We start from the raw sequence: 23,238 nt of genomic DNA, 5'->3' as shown, positions 1-23,238 counted from the left end.
ATTACATCCCGGCTATTACTAATAATGGCCCCAGTGGTGCTCATAGATTTTCAAGCTTCAGTTTGAATTTAGATGCCCAAGCAGAATTAACATGTGTTGTTTATTATTCTCTTTTAAATCTTAAACAAACCTTTTTATTTTAAGCATTTTGGTTGGTAAGTATGCTTGTAATATATTTCTTTGAAAGAAATTTGTAAACCAAGCTTTTTTATCTCCCTAAAAAAATAAATCTTACACATAACTCATTTCCTTTATGTCATACCTTAATTGTGATGTTGAAAATATGTCTAAGCCAGGGGTGAGTGTCAGTCTACACTTCACAGGAACATTTTATTCTCTCTGATTCTGACACTGATGAAGTTGCATGCGCAATCGGGCTATAGCTGTCTCTTGTGACGGGTTTATGCTTCAACTGGGAGTCTTGGCTGAAGGCATTGTGTGGCAAGCTGGATTTACATTTATTCTTAGAAACTAAATCGATATATTGTTTGTTTCTGATTTTACTGAAATCTATTCCATTATCTAGGTTCAAATTTGTATTAGTCCAGCTGTGATCATATTTATTTTAGCTTATTAGTGTCTACCCAATATGTACACCAAAGGTTTTCCTATCTCCACAGAAGAACGCTAGAGCTCAAACAGAGTGTACATCGGGTTATTGATCACCTCCCTGACCCTTCTCCCCCGATCACTCAGCTAAGGTGTGCAGCCAACTCTAGAAAGAGTCCTGGAGGTTCCAAACATCTTCCACTTATGGATCATGGAGGCTACTGTGCTCATTGGAACTTCCAGAGCCGCAGAAATGTTTCTGTAACCTTCCACAGCCTTGTGCCTCAAGGCAATCCTGTCTCAGAGGTCTACAGACAATTCCTTTGTCTTCATGCTTGGTTTGTGCTTTGACATGCACTGCCAACCCTGGGACCTTATATAGACAGGTGTACGCCTTTTCAAATCATGTCCAATCAACTGAATTTACCACAGGTAAACTCCAATTAAGCTGCTGAAACATCTCAAGAATGATTAGTGAAAACAGAATGTACCTGAGCTCAATTTAGAGCTTCACAGCAAAGGCTGTGAATACTTATGTACATCTAATTTTTCAGGTTTTTTATTTTTAATGACAATTTTAAAAAACATTTTTCACATTGTCATAATGGGGTATTGCATGTAGAATTTTGAGGAAATAAATGAATTTAATCCATTTTGGATTAAGGCTGTAACATTTAAAAATGTGGGAAAAGTAAAGCGCTATCAATACTTTCCAGATGCACTGTATATGTATTCTTAGGGGGGATTAAAATATTGACCTTAAATATTATTTCAGAAATTGAAAACTTATTATCTAACAAAAACAAAGATGTTTTCCACGAAAAAAATATTCTAGAAAATTTTCTTGCTCAATACATTAAAAGTCACAGGTAAGATATTGCCAGAAATATTCTAGCTAAATTTGGAGTGGGAATACATTCGAAAAATTGTAAAAGATTTTTTACAATGTTAGAGTAATAAATAATAATAGTTAAGTAGATAAATAAGTAGCTACTGGTAACAAAAAAAATAGATGCGTTATTTTTAAAGCCTAATAGTTAAAACGGCTTGCCACATGCGCCGGTGCTCCGAGTTTTGTTCAATCGCAGGGAACGTGCGCTTCGTGTAATGAGGTCTGACTATTTAACCTGTGTCACTTCGTGAATATGTCAAGAGAGTTCATTCGAGTTTAGCCTACATAAACTGCTATTAAATGCTTACTGAAATATTGAACGCAATGCACGCGGCCACCTGATGGACTCACCCGAGACTAAAGTGGACTTAAATAAGGTTTTTCGATGAGACCCAGTGAGATGCATCACACGAGAAGAGCCGAACCACCAGATCCACCCACAATCTCATTCATCAGGATTTCAGCCTGCATTCAATGCACTGACAGAGGATGGTATGAGCATCTCTCATCATCATCATCATTGCTCATCTGCAACACATTTGTTGTACATGCAGCCCAAGAATAATGGAAGACGAGGAAGTTTCTTGCAGTTTCGTGCCCACTGTCGCCGTGAAATGTAAGATGTGGAGACTTTATTACCAGTCCGGTCCAGCAGTAGTCACATAATGGCATGTAGAGGCTCGTGCTGTTGTGGCTGTGGTCCAGTGAATGAAGATAATGCCCGGTTCATCATGTTGCTACTCCTCATCATCCTCTACCTTCTGTGCGGAGCCGCGGTGTTTTCAGCCCTGGAGCATCCGAAGGAGAAACTGGCGAAGGAAAGGTGGGCTCAGAGGTTTGAGCTGTTCAGCCAAAAGTACAACCTCAACAAAAGTGACCTGGAGAACTTCTTGAGACATTATGAAGAGGCGAACATGGCAGGGATACGGGTGGACACTCTCAGACCGCGTTGGGATTTTACCGGAGCCTTTTATTTTGTCGGGACTGTCGTTTCTACCATCGGTAAGGATAAAAACAAACATATCTCGAGTAGTATACATGAAATATTAGTAAATATATTTTACTAATCAAATTTAATTCACTTTATACTTTATATTTACAATTAAGGTAAACATTTTATAATACTACAATATTTTATAATACTAAATGTATATATAGGTGAGGCTAATAGTTTAATATTAGGTAACTGAATTACACAGCCAAATAGATTGATAGATAGACAGACAGACAGACAGACAGAACAGGCTATAAATGGATAGATAGATAGACAGACGGACAGACAGATTAGACAGAACAGGCTATGGATAGATAGATAGATAGATAGATAGATAGATAGATAGATAGATAGATAGATGATAGATAGATAGATAGATAGATAGATAGATAGATAGATAGATAGATAGATAGATAGATAGATAGATAGATAGATAGATAGATAGATAGATAGATAGATAGATGACCTTATAGGCTACCCTAATAAATGGATAGAAAGAACTGTGGATATAGTGACCTTATACCCTAATAAATAGATATAAAGGACTGAGGACATGTTGACCTTATACACTAATGGTTTAGTTTAGAATGTCACTAGGAAGTCTTTCATTGCAACCTGTTATAAGCTAATCAGTGTAATGAAACAGAAAACAGGCATGTTAAACCATTGCTTTGGCCTTCACATATTTTGAACGTGTAAATTTCAATGTTTTATCACTGTTTATATATTGGATGTTTCCCTTTAATATGGCAACAGAAAAAAATGAGTTAAGGAGTATTTAAGCTAAACAGTGCTGGGGAAGTATATTATTTTGGGTTCAGAATCTTATGTGATGGTAATTAGCATTTTACTCTCCTCTACTATAGGATAAAGCTATTACTGACTAATGTACGTCACCCACAGTAATTGCTTACATTGATTGGGCCAGGTTTGTTCATTGTTCATGTTGCTGTGTGTCAATAACTTGTATATTTGTAAAAATTCATACGGTTTGAATATGTCAAAGATACCAAGGTTTGCAAGCATTAAAACTATGGAAGTGTAATAAATATATTCTAGCAAAAACTTCTACCATTTTTTTCATGATTTAAGTATCCATTAAAATGTCATTCAGTACTTTAAAATAATTTATCAAAACATTTTGGCAGGCATATTTAAATCGTTCATGGAGCTGAATGCAGTAAATAGTCTCTATAAAAAAGGTGGAAGATAAACCTGTGCAAACAATCTAGTCTTTATAACCAGATTATTTAACAAAACATGATTACTGCAGTAAAATATTTGTAGTTATTTTTATAAGCCTGATATATACAAGTTAGAGATGGTATGAAAAGTTAACTGTTTTGAAATGTGTGAATCAGAAGTTGTCCAATAATAAACCAGAAACACATGTGGTTGTTGTCATGTTGTGAACTCAGCCAATGGTGTAATATTGGTGTCATCATCGCAGCTCCAGCAGTGACTCTTCAGATGCTGCTGAAGAGCATCTTTGGAGTGCTGTCGTGATGCTTTGATGCCACATGTACCAGTTACGTGGCGTCAGCACAGCGTCAACCCAGACAAAATTTCTAACCAGCATGCACCGCTTTAAAATTTTCGATTGATTGCGAAAAAAATTCCATCGATCTGCGCAGCGCTGCATGAAGTCAAATGCACCTAATGGTTCTCTGATTCAAATGATCTGTTTAGAGTGAGTCTCCAGTTATTGATTCACTGATTCAAATTATCTGTTTAGAGTGAGTCTCCAGTAACAAAATCAATGATTAACATGATCAATTCAGAGTGAGTCTCCAGTTAATGATTTACCGATTCAAATGATCTGTTCAAAGTGAGTCTCCTGTTGATGATTCACTCATTCAAACGATCTGTTCAAAGTGAGTTACACGTTATCAACTTGCTGATTAAAATGATCAATTCAGAGTGAGTCTTCAGTTAATGATTCACTGATTCAAATGATCTGTTCAGAGTGAGTCTCCAGTTGTGTATTAACTCGCTGATTAACATGATCAATTCAGAGTGAGTCTCCAGTTATCAACTTGCTGATTAACATGATAAATTCAGAGTGAATCTCCAGTTATCAACTCACTGATTAACATGATCAATTCAGAATGAGTCTCCAGTTAATAATTCACTGATTCAAATGATCTGTTCAGAGTGAATCTCCGGTTAATGATTCACTGATCCAAACGATCTGTTCAAAGTGAGTCTCCTGTTATCAATTCACTGATTAAAATGATCAATTCAGAATGAGTCTCCAGTAAATGATTCACTGATTGAAATGATCTGTCCACAAAGAGTCTCCAGTTAACAACTCATTGATTCAAATGATCCAGACAGAGCAAGGTTCCAGTAAATGATTCACTGATTTTACAAACTGATCTGAGTGAGGTTCAGCGTATAAAAGTGGTTTCACATGTTTTTACTTGAATTATCATGCATCATCAGTGTGGTTATAAAAGTATACCACGTTTTGATCGTTTCTCCACCACTTTCTTGCAAAATAAACACTTTCATACTTTCATTTTTATTCATTTTTATTATTGAAGTAGTTCAAAAACCAAGTACTCTTGTACTTTGATCCAAGTAATATTGAAAAAAAGGACTTTATATTTCAACTGGAGTAAGATTTTATGAGGCTATCTGTACTTTTACCATAATTTGTGTACTTAGTCCACCACTTCATAAATGTATGTGTTGCTGAATGACCATGGAATATGTATTCAGACATATTTTTTATAAATTCTATTAATATATGTAACATGCCTGAATTTAAAAGTGGAAAATTGTTACTATGCCTGTAGTGTAACAGGATATTGAGGTCATTTTGAACATAGAGAGTAAATTTACTGTTTAAATTGACAATAAGGTGGTGAATTTATATAGACTACTTACTAGAATTGCTTTTATTGTTTTACTGTTATTGTATGATATAAAATTGTACTAATATTGTATGAGTAAACTGAAATTCTTTGTTCTGTACATAACAAATTCACTTCATCCTATGAATACAAGTTGAGAAATATTGACATTGAGGTACAGACCTAATAAAGACGATGTTTATCTGCACTGAATGCTGTGGATCATGTGTTTAAGCAATTTCCCAGTTCCCCTTAGCCTATATTCCTCACTAATTCCTCGAAAATTTCCCACAGGGAAACCCAGAACTTCACAAACAAACCACACTCTCAGAAATAAAGGTACAAAATCTGTCACTAGGACTGTACACTGTAAAAATATCTTTAAATAAGCAGTTTTCCTTAATAATTTTCCATATTAACTTCTTAACTATGCTTTTAAATTGCATTATAGGATTTTGATCTATCCCCCAAAAGCTTTTAATGTTTGATAAGTGACTTTTGTTAACATTTTTAATAGTTTGAAGTGATATTTTGTCTGTGTTTGTGTTGTAAAATACAGTTCAAAAACCTGGTTATAAGCTGGCAGTACATTTTCTGTTATTTTACAGACTTAATTCTCTTTAGATCACTTCACTTCTCTATCTTGTCTTAAACAACTATTAAAAGTCACTTCATTAATCTACTTCATTAATCAGAAGTCGACCGAGCAGAGATAAAAACTCCCATAATGCAATTCACAAACATAAATAAACAGAAAACACCATCTCAAATATGAAACCTGTTTATTGACGGATATTTATTTACCTTTTACCTTTCAAAACAGACACTTTTAGGTGCTAACGTGTACTTTTAGCTTCAGTACATTTATTTCTAAGACCTCTGCTTCTGCTATTGCCTTGTTTTTTTTCTCCCCCACATGCAGTTTAGTGGTTTCATTGCATATCTCAGTGATCACCATGTCTTCAGACCTTAACTGAGGATGTTAATGAGCTTGTCTTCACAATGTCCTCCTCAATGGGGGCTTTTATGTGGAGGGGGGAAACATCTATGAGAATAATAATAACGCAATCCACTTATTATTAGCATTTCAATCAGCACGACAAGGAAAAGGTTGGAGAAGTTTCAGAATCTGTCACCAATAGCAACACTTTCTTCTCCAGCTTCGAGGAAGAAGAAAACAGCGTGAGACGGTTGGGCTCAATAAACAGCCTGCGGCAAATATTGTTTATTCGGGGTATAAATTAATGCTTCTTCCTCTCGTATGTCCCACAGGGTTTGGAATGACCACCCCCGCCACGGTCGGTGGCAAAATCTTCCTGATCTTTTATGGCCTCATCGGCTGCGCAGCCACCATTTTATTTTTCAATCTCTTCCTGGAGAGAATAATAACAGTGTTGGCGTTCGTGCTGAAGTCGTGCCATGAAATCCAACGTCGACGCAAGGGAGTTTTACCTCACGACAGCAGACAGGACTCAAGGCTAAACCATGAAGACAGTCTTGCAGGATGGAAGCCCTCGGTTTACTGTGTGATGCTGATCTTATGCGTGGCGGCAATAATCATTTCTTGCTGTGCTTCGGCCATGTACTCTTCAATCGAAGGATGGCGATACTTGGATTCGCTTTACTTCTGCTTTGTGGCGTTCAGCACCATTGGTTTTGGGGATATGGTCAGCAGCCAACGAGCCATTTACGAGAACCAAACCGTCTACCGAATCTGCAACTTCCTGTTTATTTTAATGGGCGTTTGCTGCATTTACTCCCTATTCAACGTCATCTCCATCGTGATCAAGCAGGTGCTCAACTGGCTCCTGAAAAAGCTGAAGATACCTTGTCGTCACTGTCACAGGAGGTCTCTTCGGCCCCGCAGGAACGCAGTCATGCCGAGCCATCTCCGAACACGCGTCCGCAACATATCCATAGACACGGACGCAGTGAACGACAGTGAGACGGATGGACGCAGACTGTCTGGAGAGATGATCTCCATGAGAGACTTCCTGGCGGCTAATAAGGTCAACTTGGCGATCATGCAGAAACAGCTGTCTGAGACTGCCAATGGTCATCCCCGGCCGGGCGGCTCAACAAACAGACACAATGGATTCTCTGGTGGAGTCGGAGCTTTGGGTATAATGAATAACAGGCTAGCAGAAACCAGCGTGGACAGATAAATATAACCTTTGCTAACAAACGAACACTGTTGGCTTCATGAAAAGCCAGATTGCACTGCCCGTAGTTTAGCTACACTGGAAAAAAATAACTGTTAATTAACAGTTTCCTTTTTTCTTGTGATTCACAAGAGTTTTCCGGTTATTTACAGTTGTGAATTGCATTTGATCTCTGCTCTGTCATCTTTTTATGTTGAAAATTCAACTCTTAAAGTTTAACAAAGTGACTTTTATTGACATTTTAGTTGTTTGATATAACATATATAAAGAAGTTAGTCTGTAAAATAACAGAAAATGTACTGGCAGGTTATTCTATAAGGTTTTTGTATCGTGATATACAACACCAACCCATACAATATAACACTTTAAACCACTGGTTCTCAAAGTGGGGGACAATGATAGGGGGGGTCGCTTGGTGATTTCAAATATATTGGTGAAGGTGAAGTCAAATAACTATTAGAATTGCCATATTTTATCTAAAACCCACAGAAAAATGGTAGTTAATAGATGAATTACTGGTTTGTAAACATTCAGGATGCGCTCACAGCGAGGTTGCAGAAAAAAAAAACGGGAGCACTAGCATTTACAGCGAGGGAATGACATTCGATGCGGAACAGAGTTTGTTGTTGTATTGGAGATAAGTTATATTGATTACATATTATTATATTGGATAAGGATAAGATATTGGATATTGCATGAGTAAAATGGCCAAGCATCCAGCCCCAAATTTACAACTATATCATTGAAACTCCAAGTGAATTTACAAAAGAGAAGTTAAAGGCCTAACTAGCAAGTCTTTGGATGCCTACAACTGTGTTCTGTGTAGTCATGTGCAAGAAATAATGTTTCATGATTACCAAATTCAAAACTTTCTGGTTCTGCCTAGCCCAAAACAAGAAAAGAAGACAGAGCTATACAAGGCCTGGGTAATCATCAACAAGCAAAACAACTACATTCTGACAGTGAACTGCACCTGTATGGCAGGGTATGTGAACGTACATGTTTACATTTTATAAGCATTCTGTGTCCGCTGTTTAATTAACCATATGTAACTGTTTTTGCTGAAATCATTGGCGCAATCAAAAATGAATAATGTGTATGATTCAGGATTGCGTGAACTTACCTGATATAACATAAGAACTGCAGAGTCAAGCATTTTTAATTAGGTCCTCATTCAATTCAGCTCTTATGATGGCTGTTAGCCACAGATGTCTGCAGTTGGTATTAAAAGCAAAGTGGTGTACAGAATTTTTTTTTTCTATTTTTGGACTTCAGAATTTGGCATCCTACTGCACAACATGACATGTTTGCTATCATAACCGGTGTTTTTTTGCAAACGGTATGCACGGTTAAACCCGTGTGACGTCATGAGTGATGTAGGCTGGCAATTCCCCTATAGTTACTCATTCATTCATTTTCTTGTCGGCTTAGTCCCTTTATTAATCCGGGGTCGCCACAGCAGAATGAACCGCCAACTTATCCAGCAAGTTTTTACGCAGCAGATGCCCTTCCAGCTGCAACCCATCTCTGGGAAACATCCACACACAATCACACTCATACACTACGGTATATTTAGCCTACCCAATTCACCTGTACCGCATGTCTTTGGACTGTGGGGGAAACCAGAGCACCCGGAGGAAACCCACGCGGAGGCAGGGAGAACATGCAAACTCCACACAGAAACGCCAACTGAGCCGAGGTTCAAACCAGCGACCTTCTTGCTGTGAGTAGACAGCACTACCTACTGCGCCACTGCCTCGCCTCCTATAGTTACATTAAAAACAAATTAAAAAGCGACAACATGCAAATAAAAGGCCATCAGCCTTTTAATTTATTATCATAGGACTGTGTGTTTAAGTTAGATTAATAAAACAGCAATAGCGTAAGCGGCAGCAGATTTATATTATTATAGCACCATGTTTAACTTGACACAACTGAATATGGAGGATGATCGTGGTGGTGGTCTCCAAAATCAAACCAAGAATACACTTGTGCTGAAAGCTATTCGCTATCATTAGATAGGGTTAATATTAAATTAAACAAATTAATATGACTTATTATAGAATGACTTATTATAGCCTATGGTTGTTAGACTGTTGCACTTTTTTGTGTTGTCAATATGCTCGTGTTTATAAAGGCATATTGTTGTGTATGCAACATTTGTATGTTTATAAACACTTCTGAGAAATGTAGGGGTCGCGAGTCACTGGCATTGTTATTTTGGGGGTCGTGGGCTGAAAAGTTTAAAAATCCCGGCTTTAAACTATTCAAATGTTAATAAAAGTCACTTTTTTAACATTTCAAGGTTAAAAGTTGTTGTGAAGAAAGGTCAATGTCTTATAATGCAATTCAAAAGCATAAATACTGTAAACTGGAAAATGACATTGAATACAAAATAATGAAAACTGCTAATTTATGGATATTTATTACAGTGTATTATTACTTTTATAATGCAGATGTAGGCTTGTACACAAAGTCTCTTTTATGTGCGGAATGCTGTAATCTAACCATCCATTGCTGCTCTAAAGGTAAAGAGAATGGAGAACTGAAGCTCAGGGCTGTTTATGAGATTGGGGTGCTTGGAAAGGCTTTGCTGCACCCCCTTTGACAAACTCTTTTGGTTGATTGGAGTATTTTTGTAGTCGGAGGACGTTATAATTGGGTTTGTTTGCCAAACTAGCACTTTTTAGGATAATAAAAATGCACAGATGTCATTGTGGGACATTTATGGTGGGGTCCAAAGTCTGAGACTTTCAGTAGTACATGTACATGTTTAGTCTGAAGGTGAATTTCAGAACTGTTATTTCATGGTTTGGGTTAAACCCTCTTTGGGTTTAATGACAGCTGTGCTCACTTTCCACAAGTCTCTGTAAAATGTTGAATTTCTGGTATGATTCGAGATGATCCAAACTGCACTGCATGGCCATCTGTACAATACAAACTGCCGCATATTCAGCTAGCCGATTTGTGAAATAAACGTAACATTTTATTTTAGTCTAGTCTAGTCTGACCTAGAATCAGTGTCACTATATGGTTGATGAGTTTTGGGGTCAATAAGATTTTCATTCAATAATTTTTCTTCAGCTTAGTCCCTTTATTTTATGAGGGGTCGCCACAGCGGAATGAACCACCAACTTATCTAGCATATGTTTTACACAGCAGATGCCCTTCCAGCTGCAACCCACAACGAGTACAATAATACACACTCATTCACACACATATGCTATGGCCAATTTAGCTTATTCAATTCACCTGTAGCACATGTCTTTGGAAATGAAAACTCCACACAGAAACGCCAACTGACGCAGCCAAGGCTCGAACCAGCGACCTTCTTGCTGTGAGGTGACAGCACTACCTACTGCACCACTGTGTCGCCCATTTAATAAGGTTTTACATTATTTTATTCAGTAAGGATGCATCAAATGAAAAGTTACGGTATTAACATTTAGATATTTAAAACAGTTTAAGTCTTTACATCATATATTGTTTATTCTGTTATTTATGGGTATAAATGAATGCTTCTTCCTAATATATTTCCAAAAGCGTGGGTAAGGGTCTCGAACCAGTGACCTTCTTGCTGTGAGGTGATGGTGCTAACCACTGAGCCACCGAGCCAAAGCGTCATGAAAAAACTGTATCATAACTTTCCAAAAGAATGGATAAATGTTTTTTGAACACCAGATCAGCAGAAGGTTTTTGAAGAATGGTTGATGAAAAATCTGCTTTACATTCTCCTAAATAATTAGTGAAATATCACAAACTAATTTCGAGAGGAGCACCTGATATGATTGGTCACGGCTTGTCTCTTATCTGTAATCATTAGTAAGCCAATTGGATTATTCCAAACTCACTATAAATACGCATGGGAGTCAGGTGTTCTACCAAGGAGGCTATAGACCAGGACCTCTAGCATTTGTCGCTGTCCTGCACAGGACTTACTAGCTGGCCTCTGTTTCACTAGCATTACTCCCTCGTCTTCTTTTTTTTGAAGAATGCCCCCCATCCACCCTATCTCCCCCCTTTTCCTACTTTGTGAAGTTTATTTATAAACAAATTTCGAGAGGATCACGTGCTTATGATTGTTCACAGCTGTTCCAACTTTAGCTAATGACAGATTATCCAATCAGACGATCCTTAACTCACTATAAATAACCAGACTTTTCTCATCTCAATATCTTCGTCTTGAAGAAACCCCCCACCCTACCCGACTTTCCCTCCTTTCAAACGGGCGTCACGGTGGCCAGCGATTAGCGCTGTTGCCTCACAGCAAGAATGCCCCTGGTTTAATTCCTTTCCAAACCAGACGCCATTTCTGTGCGGAGTTTGCTCGTTCTCCCTATGGTCGCGTGGGTTTTCCCCGGGTCCTCCGATTTCCTCCCACAGTTCAAAAACAAGCACTCTAAACAATTAATCCAAATAATTTAGCTAAACTCTGAGTACACCTTTCAGCATCCATATCTGACACTTAGCTACAACAAGCAAGAGGGGGAGTCATCGAGATCTACCTGAGCTCAAACTCCCCTCTCGCCTTGCAACGGGAGGGAGCCCAGGGCTCGAGGAAGCTCAGGGCTCTCTTCCGGGACAGCACGCCAAACTAGCTTTATTATCAATCATTAGCTAAGTGTGAACTCTTGAAACCAATGGGATCTCTTGAGAACTAACTGATCTCGTATCCCCTCACATGCTCATTGACCAAGCGGGAGCCCTGGGTTCTCCAAGCTCAGGGTTCTCTCCCGGGACAGCATGCTAAACCTGCTATTATTATCAAGCAATATCTAAGTGTGAACTCTTGAAACATCTTAAAAACCAGAAGATAGAAAACTGAGATTTTAAATGTGTAAAATAATTTCACAATTTTCTTTAAATGTTTAGCTAAGGTTTTCAGAGTTTAAAAGGTCAAAAACATGGACTCTTACACAATCCAAATTTGGAATGATTTTCATTGAAAAATATTCACATATCAGTTCAATTTCAATGTAAATTTCAATGTTGTCTCAGATTTTGGACCTATACTGACTCCCTTTTCCTCTTCTTAAAGATGTAAGTGATGCAAATTGTATTCATCCAGCAGTAGCTTACTCTCCTCTACACTGTGCAGGCAGGTTTGTATATCTGGGCAAGAGGCACAAGATGTGACAGTTAGAAGAGAGCCAGAGAGCTCACTTGCCATCTGTTACATGACGTTTTACTGCAGAATCTTCCGACTGTCTAACAGCTGTACAGAATGAATGTCTCCACAGCCTATTGATTGCTTGAATTGCATATCAGGTATTTCAGATGAACTGAAACCAAGTCAGAAGCGCACAGAACAAAATGAACCATGCCGTTTAGAACTGTTCCTGAGAAATATGTGCAATGCCAAAATGGGTATGATGCAGGACATCAGATCATTTTCTCCAGCACTTTGTATGTTGGCTTTTGAAACCTGCTTATTTGATTGTGAGATGAATGATTGTATGTAGAGAAGTAATGCATGATCAGTTACAATAAAAATGATTTGCCAATATCTTGTGAAAGGCTAGAATTATTATTTTAAACATATAGTCTGAGTTGTGACATTGCTGTGCACACGTGGAATGCAGAAGGAAGCGATTTGCTTTGAATGTGCAGGACTTGTTATTCATCAGCTGCTAAGTACAAGAATAACACAATGATAGTGCTTGCGCTAATCCAGTTATGCTAACATTAATATAATATATGAACAATTACCAGTTTTCAATTTCAAGCCGCACAACTTCAAGGTTAATATGACTGCTATTTTAATATATGACTTCTGCTTCAAATACAAGTTATACCATGATAAAAAAAACAAAGATAATCACTTTATGACACTGTGTATTAGGCATTTTTTATGAACTATTAAATTATTCACCTGACTGATCAGATCTATACTTTGCCAGAGTATTGAGTCAATATTTGCCTTCACCCCTACAATCACAGGTCCCTAGCCAGGGGGGATTCGGGTGGTTCAGAAGACCAACCCCTTACTGACAAAGGTCCAGAATTTGCCTCATTCATGAGCTCATTTGTCCAATTTTGACCGCTGTGCCATCATAAATAGGGAAAATAACCCTTCAAAAAAGGCTTTAAGACCAAACGGAATTGGATGTTGCTTCGATGTGACCAATGCTAACAAATATTTTTTTTAATCTGACATAAGAGAAGTCTTTTTACGCTACTGTATTGTTTTTAAACAGAGAAAACATTTTATAGGTAACTTTTATTTTAAATCTTTTTGAGACAAAAATTAAGCAATAAAAAGTTGTGACGCAGCAAAAATGGAACATATTGAAATCAATTTGAACATTATTTTGACTATTGTTGTTATTATTTATGAATTTATAAATGTACCGTTGTTACATGAAAGGATAGAAAATTTATATATATATATATATATATATATATATATATATATATATATATATATATATATATACACACACACAGTATGATGTAATATGATATAATTTGATATGATATGATTTGATGTAATAAATATGTATTTTAAAAATAAGTATTATTACACATTTCTTTATTCTAAATCTTTAAAAATATTTTTGTTATATCAAAAAGTGTAATTATGATGACTATCTGACAAGCTAATTCAGCTAAAATAGGGCTTAAAACATCACTAAAATGCAGTATTTAAATCTCTTAATTAAATAGAAAATGTGGCATATGACTGCAAAAAGGTTCACTCCTTTCACCAGGCTGGCTACAGGCCTGAATCATCTCTGGACTTGTAAGATTTGTGTTATTTTTATAGTCACCTGGTTGGTGGTGAAAGTCTTTTAACCAGAACCTGTCATTTAATAATCTTTCAAAATATTCATTCAAAACAGCTGATTCATCTAGGAATCAAGCATTTGACTCGCTGACATAAATCAGGCCAGAGAGTTGCATTTATTAATGAAATTTAAGCTAGTTGGTCATCCAGACAACATGGGATGGCAATGTCTAAATTCCACAAACTCGTACTATAAGCAGTAGTCAACAGTTGAAGAGGATCAAAAAGTATTTTAATTGCCCTAAGACAGGAATGGGTGCTTTTTAATAGTTTCAGGACAACTTTTAATGAAATGTTTTTAAATCCACTTCAAATGTTGACTTGACTATACTGTATACAGGGTGCGAATTACAGGGGGATTTGAGGAGATTAACCCCCCTAATTAACGCTTGATCCCCCCTGAAGGACATAAAAACAAGATGTATAGGAGGTCAGACTTTTAATTGTAAGAAATAGCTTTCTCTGATCTCTGATCTATATCTTCATTCAACTTAGTCCCTTTATTCATCAGAGATCGCCACAACAGAATGAACCAACAACTCATCCAGCATATGTTTTACACAGCGTATGCCCTTCCAGCTGCAACCCTTTACTGGGAAATGCTTTACTGTTGAAGTCAGAATTATTAGCCCCCCTTTGATTTTTTAATTAATTTTTTTTATATTTATCAAAGGGGCGAGGCAGTGGTGCAGTAGGTAGTGCTGTCGCGTCACAGCAAGAAGATCGCTGGGTCGCTGGTTCGAACCTCGGCTCAGAGGGCGTTTCTGTGTGGAGTTTGCATGTTCTCCCTGCCTTCGCGTGGGTTTCCTCCGGGTGCTCCGGTTTCCCCCATTCATTCTGCTGTGGCGACCCCGGATTAATAAAGGGACTAAGCCGACAAGAAAATGAATGAATGAATATTTATCAAATGATCTTTAACCGAGCAAGGAAATTTTCACAGTAGGTCTGATAATATTTTTTCTTCTGGCAAAATTTGTTTATTTGTTTTATTTTGGCTAAAATAAAAGCAGTTTATAATTTTGTAGACATCATTTTAAGGACAAAATTATTAGCCCTTTTAAGCTAATTTTGTTTTCGGTAGTCTACAGAACAAACCATCATTATACAACTTATACAATAACTTGCCTAATTACCCTAACATGCCTAGTTAACTTAATGAAATCATCATGACAAAGATAAAATAAATCAGTTATTATAAATTAGTTATTAAAACTATTATGTTTTAAAATGTGTTGAAAAGAAATCTGTTTTTCGTTTAACAGAAATTGGGGGAAAAATAAACAGGGGGGCTAATACTTCAGGAGGGCTAATAATTCAGACTTCATACCATTGTGAATGTATAATCGTGCCGATCAATGCTAGGAAAAAATATGATCCAACAGTCTGAAACTGGCAGTTCTAGACCACCGAAAGACATCTTAAGTATTTACAAAACATGTTTAGTGTAAAATAGGTGTTTATATCTGCATGTAGCTTTAAAAAAAAGAAAAAAGACACATAATTTATCAAATTTGACCTACAGTATCCTCTAAAATAGTCACAAAATATCCACCAAAACACTAAAAACGTATACATTTTATTAATAAATTGGATGTAATTTAAATACAATAATAAACTTTATTCACTGATGCCTGTATTAACAAACTACTACCAAAAAAATTTACCCCCTGCACCCTAACTCTGTGTATATACTGTATATATATATATTTATTTATTGTGTGTGTGTGTGTGTGTGTGTGTGTGTGTGTGTGTGTGTGTGTGTGTGTGTGTGTGTGTGTGTGTGTGTGTACATATATATACACACACACACACACATACACACACATACACACACATTTATTTATTTATTTGTTTATTTATTTATTACATTATTTCTTAATTGCCATACGTTTAAAGTCCAATGTAGTACCTACTCAGTACAATTTTTTTCCAAACAAACAGCTTTGACTCGTTTAAATTTTGCGACTACCCCATACATACAGGCTACTATTATGCAACAGGAAATTAACGTTCCATATTGTCATGAACACGCTCAAGAAGAAGACAGCGAGTCTCTAAATCTTGCATATCATGATGAACATGCTGAAAATGTGTCACCTCTTAGACGGTCTGAGAGAGAATGTGTATTTTTTGGGTAGACTATACCTATAATGTTTCCTTTATTACTCTTTGTTTTCGCTCCTTGTTCCTTCACAAACGGCCCATAAATATTGCAGTTAATTAATGTGAATTAAAATGACCTCAGAGTATATGTAAATGCATAATTTCACTGAAATTGGTGCATTTGCATTGTAGTGTTTAACAAAAAACTCTAGTACCTAATTATTAGGGATTTTAACCATACGAAGGTAGCTTATTATACAGTACAGTACATCTATTTGTTAATGCATGCTACAGCTTACTATGGTATTAGCTAGAGTGAACTGATAAACTGCATTAAATAATGTTGTATACTTTAGTTCTATCTACATTAGATGTATTGAATAATGTAGTTGTAGTAAGCATTTGTATTACCATAGAATTAGCACAACATCATAGTAGCCTATTTTACTATAGTAGGCTATGGTTCAAATACTCTATACAGTATTGTTTAGTATTCTATGGTCATTTTGCCACAGCCATATCACCCTGCAGCCCAAGACCGGTTACTCACTGAAGCTAAGCAGGGCTGAGCCTGGTCAGTACCTGGATGGGAGACCACTAGGGAACACTAGGTTGCTGTTGGAAGTGGTGTTAGTGAGGCCAGCAGGGGGCGCTCAACCTGTGGTCTGTATGAGTCCTAATGCCCCAGTTAAAGTGAAGGGGACACTACACTGTCAGTGGGCGCCGTCTTTCGGATGAGTCGTTAAACCGAGGTCCTGACTCTCTGTGGTCATTAAAAATCCCATGGCACTTCTCGTGAAAGAGCAGGGGTGTAACCCCGGTGTCCTGGCCAAAGTCCCTCTGTCGGCCCATACTATCATGGCCTCCCAATCATCCCCTTCCACTGAATTGGCTCGATCACTGTCTCTCCACTCCACCAATAGCTGGTGTGTGGTGTGCGCACTGGCGCCGTTGTCCTGTGGCAGCCGTCGCATCATCCAAGTGGATGAGTGCTGCACACTAGTGGTGGTGTGGAGAGACCCCCCCTCATGATTGTAAAGCGCTTTGGGTGTATGGCCATACACAATAAATGTGCTATATAAATACACATTACATTACATTTACATTTACATTACATTTTCCATGAGGGTTTTCTTAGTAGAAGCTTTATAACAAGATAAAGGTAAATAAATTTTGCTCAAACTGATCTTTCATGTTCACGTTGTAAGGTGAATTGATCACGACCTGGCTATTGAATTCACGAGCAGGAAAGTGGGATGATGCTGATTATTACTGTGCAAATCAATAAGTTATAATGAATGCTAGAGTATCTTTCACTCGTTTTCTGACCTAGCAACCTGTAAGTGAATATCAATTTCTTTAGGGGTTTGTGTGAGGTTTGTCATGTCTGTGTATGAGTGTCAAGTCATGACATTTTCTCTATCAACATCTGTGAGCAGCAGCAGCAGACCTAAGGCCTTCAGCAGCGTTCACACCCAGTAGATGTGACAGAGTCAGAGATCCTGCTGTCACATCAGGGAATCTCACAGGTGACGAGAAACACAACAGTTATATAAAGGATTTCCAATCCGCTTTTCCAAACGGCAAAGAATTCAGTTTTTCCGGGTTGTTATGTGTTTGTTTGTGTGCTGTCAAAATTGGAGAGAGGATCAATTCAGTCAATAATCCAATATCCATATTGTTGCATGCTTAATGTGTATGTCTTGCCATTTGTACAACTGCAGAAGTATAATCAATTCTACAAGTCGAAATAAGTTTTGATCAAGATACTCACTCGCTGAACAGAAACCTATTAAATAATAGCCTTTCGGTACAAGTTAACCTCATATTTCAGCTGAAAACAATGTCAGTGTTTAACACAAGGTGTAATAGATTGTCAATTTGTCATCTGTACATTAGAATGTGTGCAGTTTGATTTTATTTTTCTGAATAAATGATCATTTTTACTATGATTTACCATGACAGAAGGTTGCTGTTGGTTGTGGTATTAGTGAGCCAAATTCCCTCCATCGACCCTAACCGATCATGGCCATCCCCATTGACTGAATTGGCTCTATCACTGTCTCTCAACTCCACTAACAGCTGGTGTGTGGTGAGCGCACGGGCGCCGTTGTCCTTTGGCTGCCATCACATCATTCAAGTGGATGCTGCACATTAGTGGTGGTGTGGAGAGACCCCCCCCCCCCCCCCTTAAGGATTTGTGAATGGGAGTGTGTATGCTTATACACGATAAATGCGCTATATAAATACACACACTACACTTACATTACAAGTTGTCCACTGCAATGTCAATTAGTGTAGCAAAATAATACATAATCAAAAATATTGCTTGGCATTTTAGAACAGGAATCAGTTTAATTTAGTAAATATTAAAAGACTCTCAATAATAAAAACATAATAAAAGACTCTGACTGTTAATTTATATTAATTCACTGTAACTCTAAATGGTTGACTTGTTACTTTTCCATTTATATATGTGTGTGTGTGTGTGTGTGTGTGTGTGTGTGTGTGTGTGTGTGTGTGTGTGTGTGTGTGTGTGTGTGTGTGTGTGTGTGTATATGTGTGTACAACCCAGTACTGAGAAACATCTACTCATTTACACACACTACGGCCAGTTTAGTTTTTTTTAATTTACCTATATAGCGCATGTCTGTGGGACAACCTGGAGCACCAACGCGACCACGTGGAGAGCATGCAAACCACACAGAAATTCCAACTGCCCAGTCGGGAAACGAACCAGCGACCTTCTTGCTGTGTGATGACACTGTAATCACTGAGCCACCGTGTTCCCCTAGAAATAGATTATAAATTAAACAGTGCTACTGGAATGTTTAGTATTTTCATGAACAGCAGTGATTGTTGTAAAAGTCCACTAGGGGGCGCCGGTATGTTATTAAACTGAATTATCTTTAGTGCAGGTGTTAAGAAATTTGATTAAATCGAAAACAATCAAACACACATTTTTAACGTGTAGTGTTTTATAAAAATACATTTTTTTATAAATATCTGCATTATTTGACACATGAACGGCATTTACAAAGTTTTATTTATAAAATGTATTAAATAAACATATATAGACTCTAGAGAGAAATAACTTTTTAACGTTAGTTGAAATAATCACATATTTGCGTGATTAACTACCTAAAAAACAACAATTTTCATGTTTCAGAAAAAAATAAGTAGTATAAATCACGCAATCTGTCGTCACGTAGTCAGCGAATAAAAAGTCAGAAATGGCATTTTTGTCCGTGCAGTAGTTGGTGAAAAATGATCGAGGATGAAACTGTACCATATTCCACTGGATTTGTAGTCCAGCGCTCGACGGACTCGCATTGAGAGTCGCTTTCCCGCCCGCCGAGGGGAACTACAACTCCCATGAAACCACCGCAGCGCTTCTGTTAATATCAATATGGCTTCTGTCAGTCAGACAAAGGCGAATCAGTTTTTGCCTTGAAATGAAATCAAATTAGGTAAAGGTAGCGGGAGAGTCGGACATCGTCCTGTTTTGCTGGTTCATGTCAGGCGACGGGGATTAAAGGGCCGGAAACACTGTCAGTCGAGTGGAATAAATGCTGTGGTGCACGGAGGCCCCGCACGCGCACAATCAGGTAAGTCTGAGATGCCAAATTATAAGAAAGGCGTCATTTGTTAAATCCGTCTGGAGACGTGAAACATGCGTTCACCTGCAAATGACACTCGAGGGGGTGAATGGCTCGGTTCGGCTCCTGGTTCGCGTTTAAAGTCACATCTGCTCCCATTCTGTGACGGGATAGGGCTTTTGAAAAGAAATGCATGCAACTGTGCAACAACTGACACATTGTTGACATTGGCGAAATTAATAGTTGTCGTGATGCCTGTTTATTTTCATCATGACTGTTGTTATTTATGTATTGTGTATGCAAATAGTTATTGCTGGGGTGTTTTTTGTTTTAACAGGGTGCTGACAGCATCCAAGAGCTTTATCATTTGAACAGGCTAAAGGGTGTGTGTGTGTTTGGGACGTGTGGTAGATTTGGGTTTGATTTAAAATCTTTATTGCTATACTTTTTTTATTCGGTGATGTATTAATATTACCTTCACCATATTTGTTTGCATGTTTTCTTATAGATGCATGCATGTGAATAGTTTCCAAGTTCTTGCAATAGATGATTAGCAGTAAGCAGTTCAGACACTGATTATGTTTTTGTGAAAACACTGATTAATTTGCATTGGTTTATTTGTCTGGAAACATGTTAAATGCACAGTATGCACATGTGTATACAACTTTGCTGTTTACTTTGTAAATGCTTCACAGCAGTACATTGCATTCAATAAAATAGAAGCATTTTTATTTAGCACAGCTTTATTAAAAAAGAAAATTAATTAGCCATTTGTTTGTGTATTTATTTATTATTAGTAGTATTTTAAAGAGCAGAAAGTCTTAAATTTGCAGTTGACTGTCATGGCATTAAATCTTAAAATGTATTAAATTGTGTGTATTTGTTTTTAATATACATCTTACTATCCTTACATATTAATATCTTAATACCTTTGTATAAAATCAAAATACTCGTTTTATGAGAAATTAAACAAGACTACATGAAAATGTATTCCTTAAATAATGTTTGTCAGTGATTACGCATCTTTTTTATTTACCTTAAAAATAAATCAAAAATACTGAACAGAATGTTACTTTTTTGCAATATGACCAGATGGTTCAGTAAAAGTTGATATTACAGTGTTTGGGAGTAGTTATTCAAACCTAAGTGTAATATTTTACTGTTTTTTTTAGTAGAGTTAGCTAAAAAATAATCAACATTATACAAATTTGTATATAATTTTTATTTTTATTTTAAAGTGTTGCTAAAATAAATCACCTGTCTGCTGCTTATATGTTTATTTTTAAAGAAAAAAAAACTGGTTCGGATTCGGATGGTTTGGAAAGACCCACCCCTCACTGACATGTCCAGAATTTGTCCCATACATGAGCTCATTTGTCCTATTTTCACTGCCATGCCATCATAAATTGTGAAAGTAACCCACTGAAAAAGGCTTTCAGACCAAGTGGAATCTTCTGTTGGCTGTTTTGACTTCAGCTTATCCGTTTTGTTTATAAACAATTATTTTTTATAAGTCAAGCATCCAGCTGTGCAAGACAACATACAATTTGACATAAGACTCACTTCTGTATTGTTTATAAACAGAGAAAACATTTTACTTGTAGCTTTTAGTCTAAATATTGGAGCTTATTCTTGAAAGAAAAATTACCAATAAAAGGTGTGAAGCGCCAAAACGGCCCATATTAAAATAAATGTGCATACTAATTTGTCTTTTGCTGTTATTTATACATTTTCAAATGTACTTTTTTGTAAGAGGGGCTAGAAAAGATTTGAAGCTATAATTAGTAGTAAATTATTAATTTTTAGAATTCCGTCAGATGAGACGTTAAACCGAGGTCCGACTCTCTGTTGTCGTTAAAAATCCCAGGATGTCCTTCGGAAAAGAGTAGGGCTTTCATCTTGGCCAAATTTGCCCACTGGCCTCTGTCCATCATGGCCTCCTAACCATCCCCATATCCCAATGGGCTTCATCACTCTGTCTCCTCTCCACCAATCAGCTGGTGTGTGGTGTGCGGTCTGGCGCAATATGGCTGCCGTCACGTCATCCATGTGGATGCTGCACACTGGTGGTAGATGAGGAGATCCCCCTATGTGTAAAGCGCTTTGAGTGCTCAGAAAAGCGCTATATAAATGTATGTAATAATAATAATAATTTATTATTATTATTATTATTATTATTATATTTTAAACTTTTTATAATTCAAATGGCCAAATTCTGAGAAAAATTGAATGTAATTTGGGCCAGTTTGTTTTTTGCATAATAAATGACAGTAGGCCACAGACTTTAAGATACTCAGTTTTTTTTTAAAATGATAAATGATGTGATAAATTATTATTTTAAAAATAAGTATTTTTTCATATTTCTTTATTGTAAATCTTAAAGGGAAATATTTTAGGTACTTCAAAAAGTGTGGTTATGATGACCATCCCACAAGCTTATCCTGCTTAAAATGTCACTAAAACGCAATATTTAAACCTCATTATTAAATAAAAGCGAGCAACTACAAAAAGGTCCACTCTTTGAGAAAGAGAACCACCCCTTTCACCAGGCTGCCTCCGGGCCTGATTATATTTGATTTGCCAAAGTCACAAAAGTGGAAACTTCACATCCGTCTCATCCATAACAAAAAGATGTCACATCCATAACAAAGCTTTTTTTTCTCATAAATGCAAAAATGTAAAATAAAAATCAGTAATTTTTGTTCAATTATGAGCCAACTCTTATACTTTTAATTAGAATGATTTCTTTTGGTTTGTGCAGTTTAATTCGCAGAATTTCTACAAAGTTCTGTATGTTGTATACTGTGTAAACTCAGTCTTTTTGGGTCACATCAAAATATAAACCGATGTTTCAATATAATGTTAACATATACTTTCTCTGTGAATTTATGTTTTGACTTTTTACTGCAAAAGTCACATCCATAACGCTGGAATTGCTCTCAAACAATTACATTTTCTGTACTAAGTTTCTCTATTTACCTGCATACACCCATTACAAAAACTGCTGACCCAGCTTAAATATCAGTGAATCTGGATGTTTCCCTGTTCTTATACTTTACCTAAAGACGGTTTGCATTTACAAATCATGTTTTGAATTTATGAACTGGATTTGTGTATTCATGAATCACGTTTTTTTGTGTGTGTGTGTGTGTGTGTGTGTGTGTGTGTGTGTGTGTGTGTGTGTTTTAATCGTGTTTTAATTATACAAATTGGTTTTGTGTACTTTTGAATTGTGTTTTGAATTTCTGAACTTTATTTGTGTATTTATGAATTGTGTTTTTTCATTGTGAATTA

The 23,238-nt window shown here is 36.8% G+C and overlaps 2 protein-coding genes across 9 annotated transcripts in view; both read left to right on the top strand.

The window, feature by feature from the left end:
- hmbox1a (homeobox containing 1a) overlaps positions 1-23,238 on the top strand; it is a 664,927-nt gene that overhangs the window by 617,754 nt on the left and 23,935 nt on the right. For 5 of the 7 annotated variants that reach the window (XM_087289424.1, XM_087289421.1, XM_087289423.1 and 2 more), the window contains exon 1: positions 19,743-19,953. The exons of 1 other annotated variant lie outside the window; for it this stretch is intronic. The gene's annotated coding sequence lies outside the window, so the exon portion shown is untranslated. 7 annotated transcript variants of the gene reach the window in all.
- kcnk13a (potassium channel, subfamily K, member 13a) lies at positions 1,911-12,959 on the top strand. 2 transcript variants are annotated; one of them, XR_015512712.1, is made up of 3 exons: positions 1,911-2,443; positions 6,566-11,034; positions 12,420-12,959. XR_015512712.1 is itself a non-coding variant. In NM_001110117.2 (2 exon segments), coding segments are annotated over 2 exon segments (1,230 nt in total). In that variant the 5' UTR covers positions 1,913-2,106; the 3' UTR covers positions 7,459-8,023.

Source organism: Danio rerio, chromosome 17, assembly GCF_052040795.2.
Source record: "Danio rerio strain M-AB ecotype USA chromosome 17, GRCz13ab, whole genome shotgun sequence".
Taxonomy (NCBI): Eukaryota; Metazoa; Chordata; class Actinopteri; order Cypriniformes; family Danionidae; genus Danio; species Danio rerio.
The sequence above is the reverse complement of the archived record's forward strand: the minus strand, read 5'-3'. Positions and strand labels throughout refer to the sequence as shown.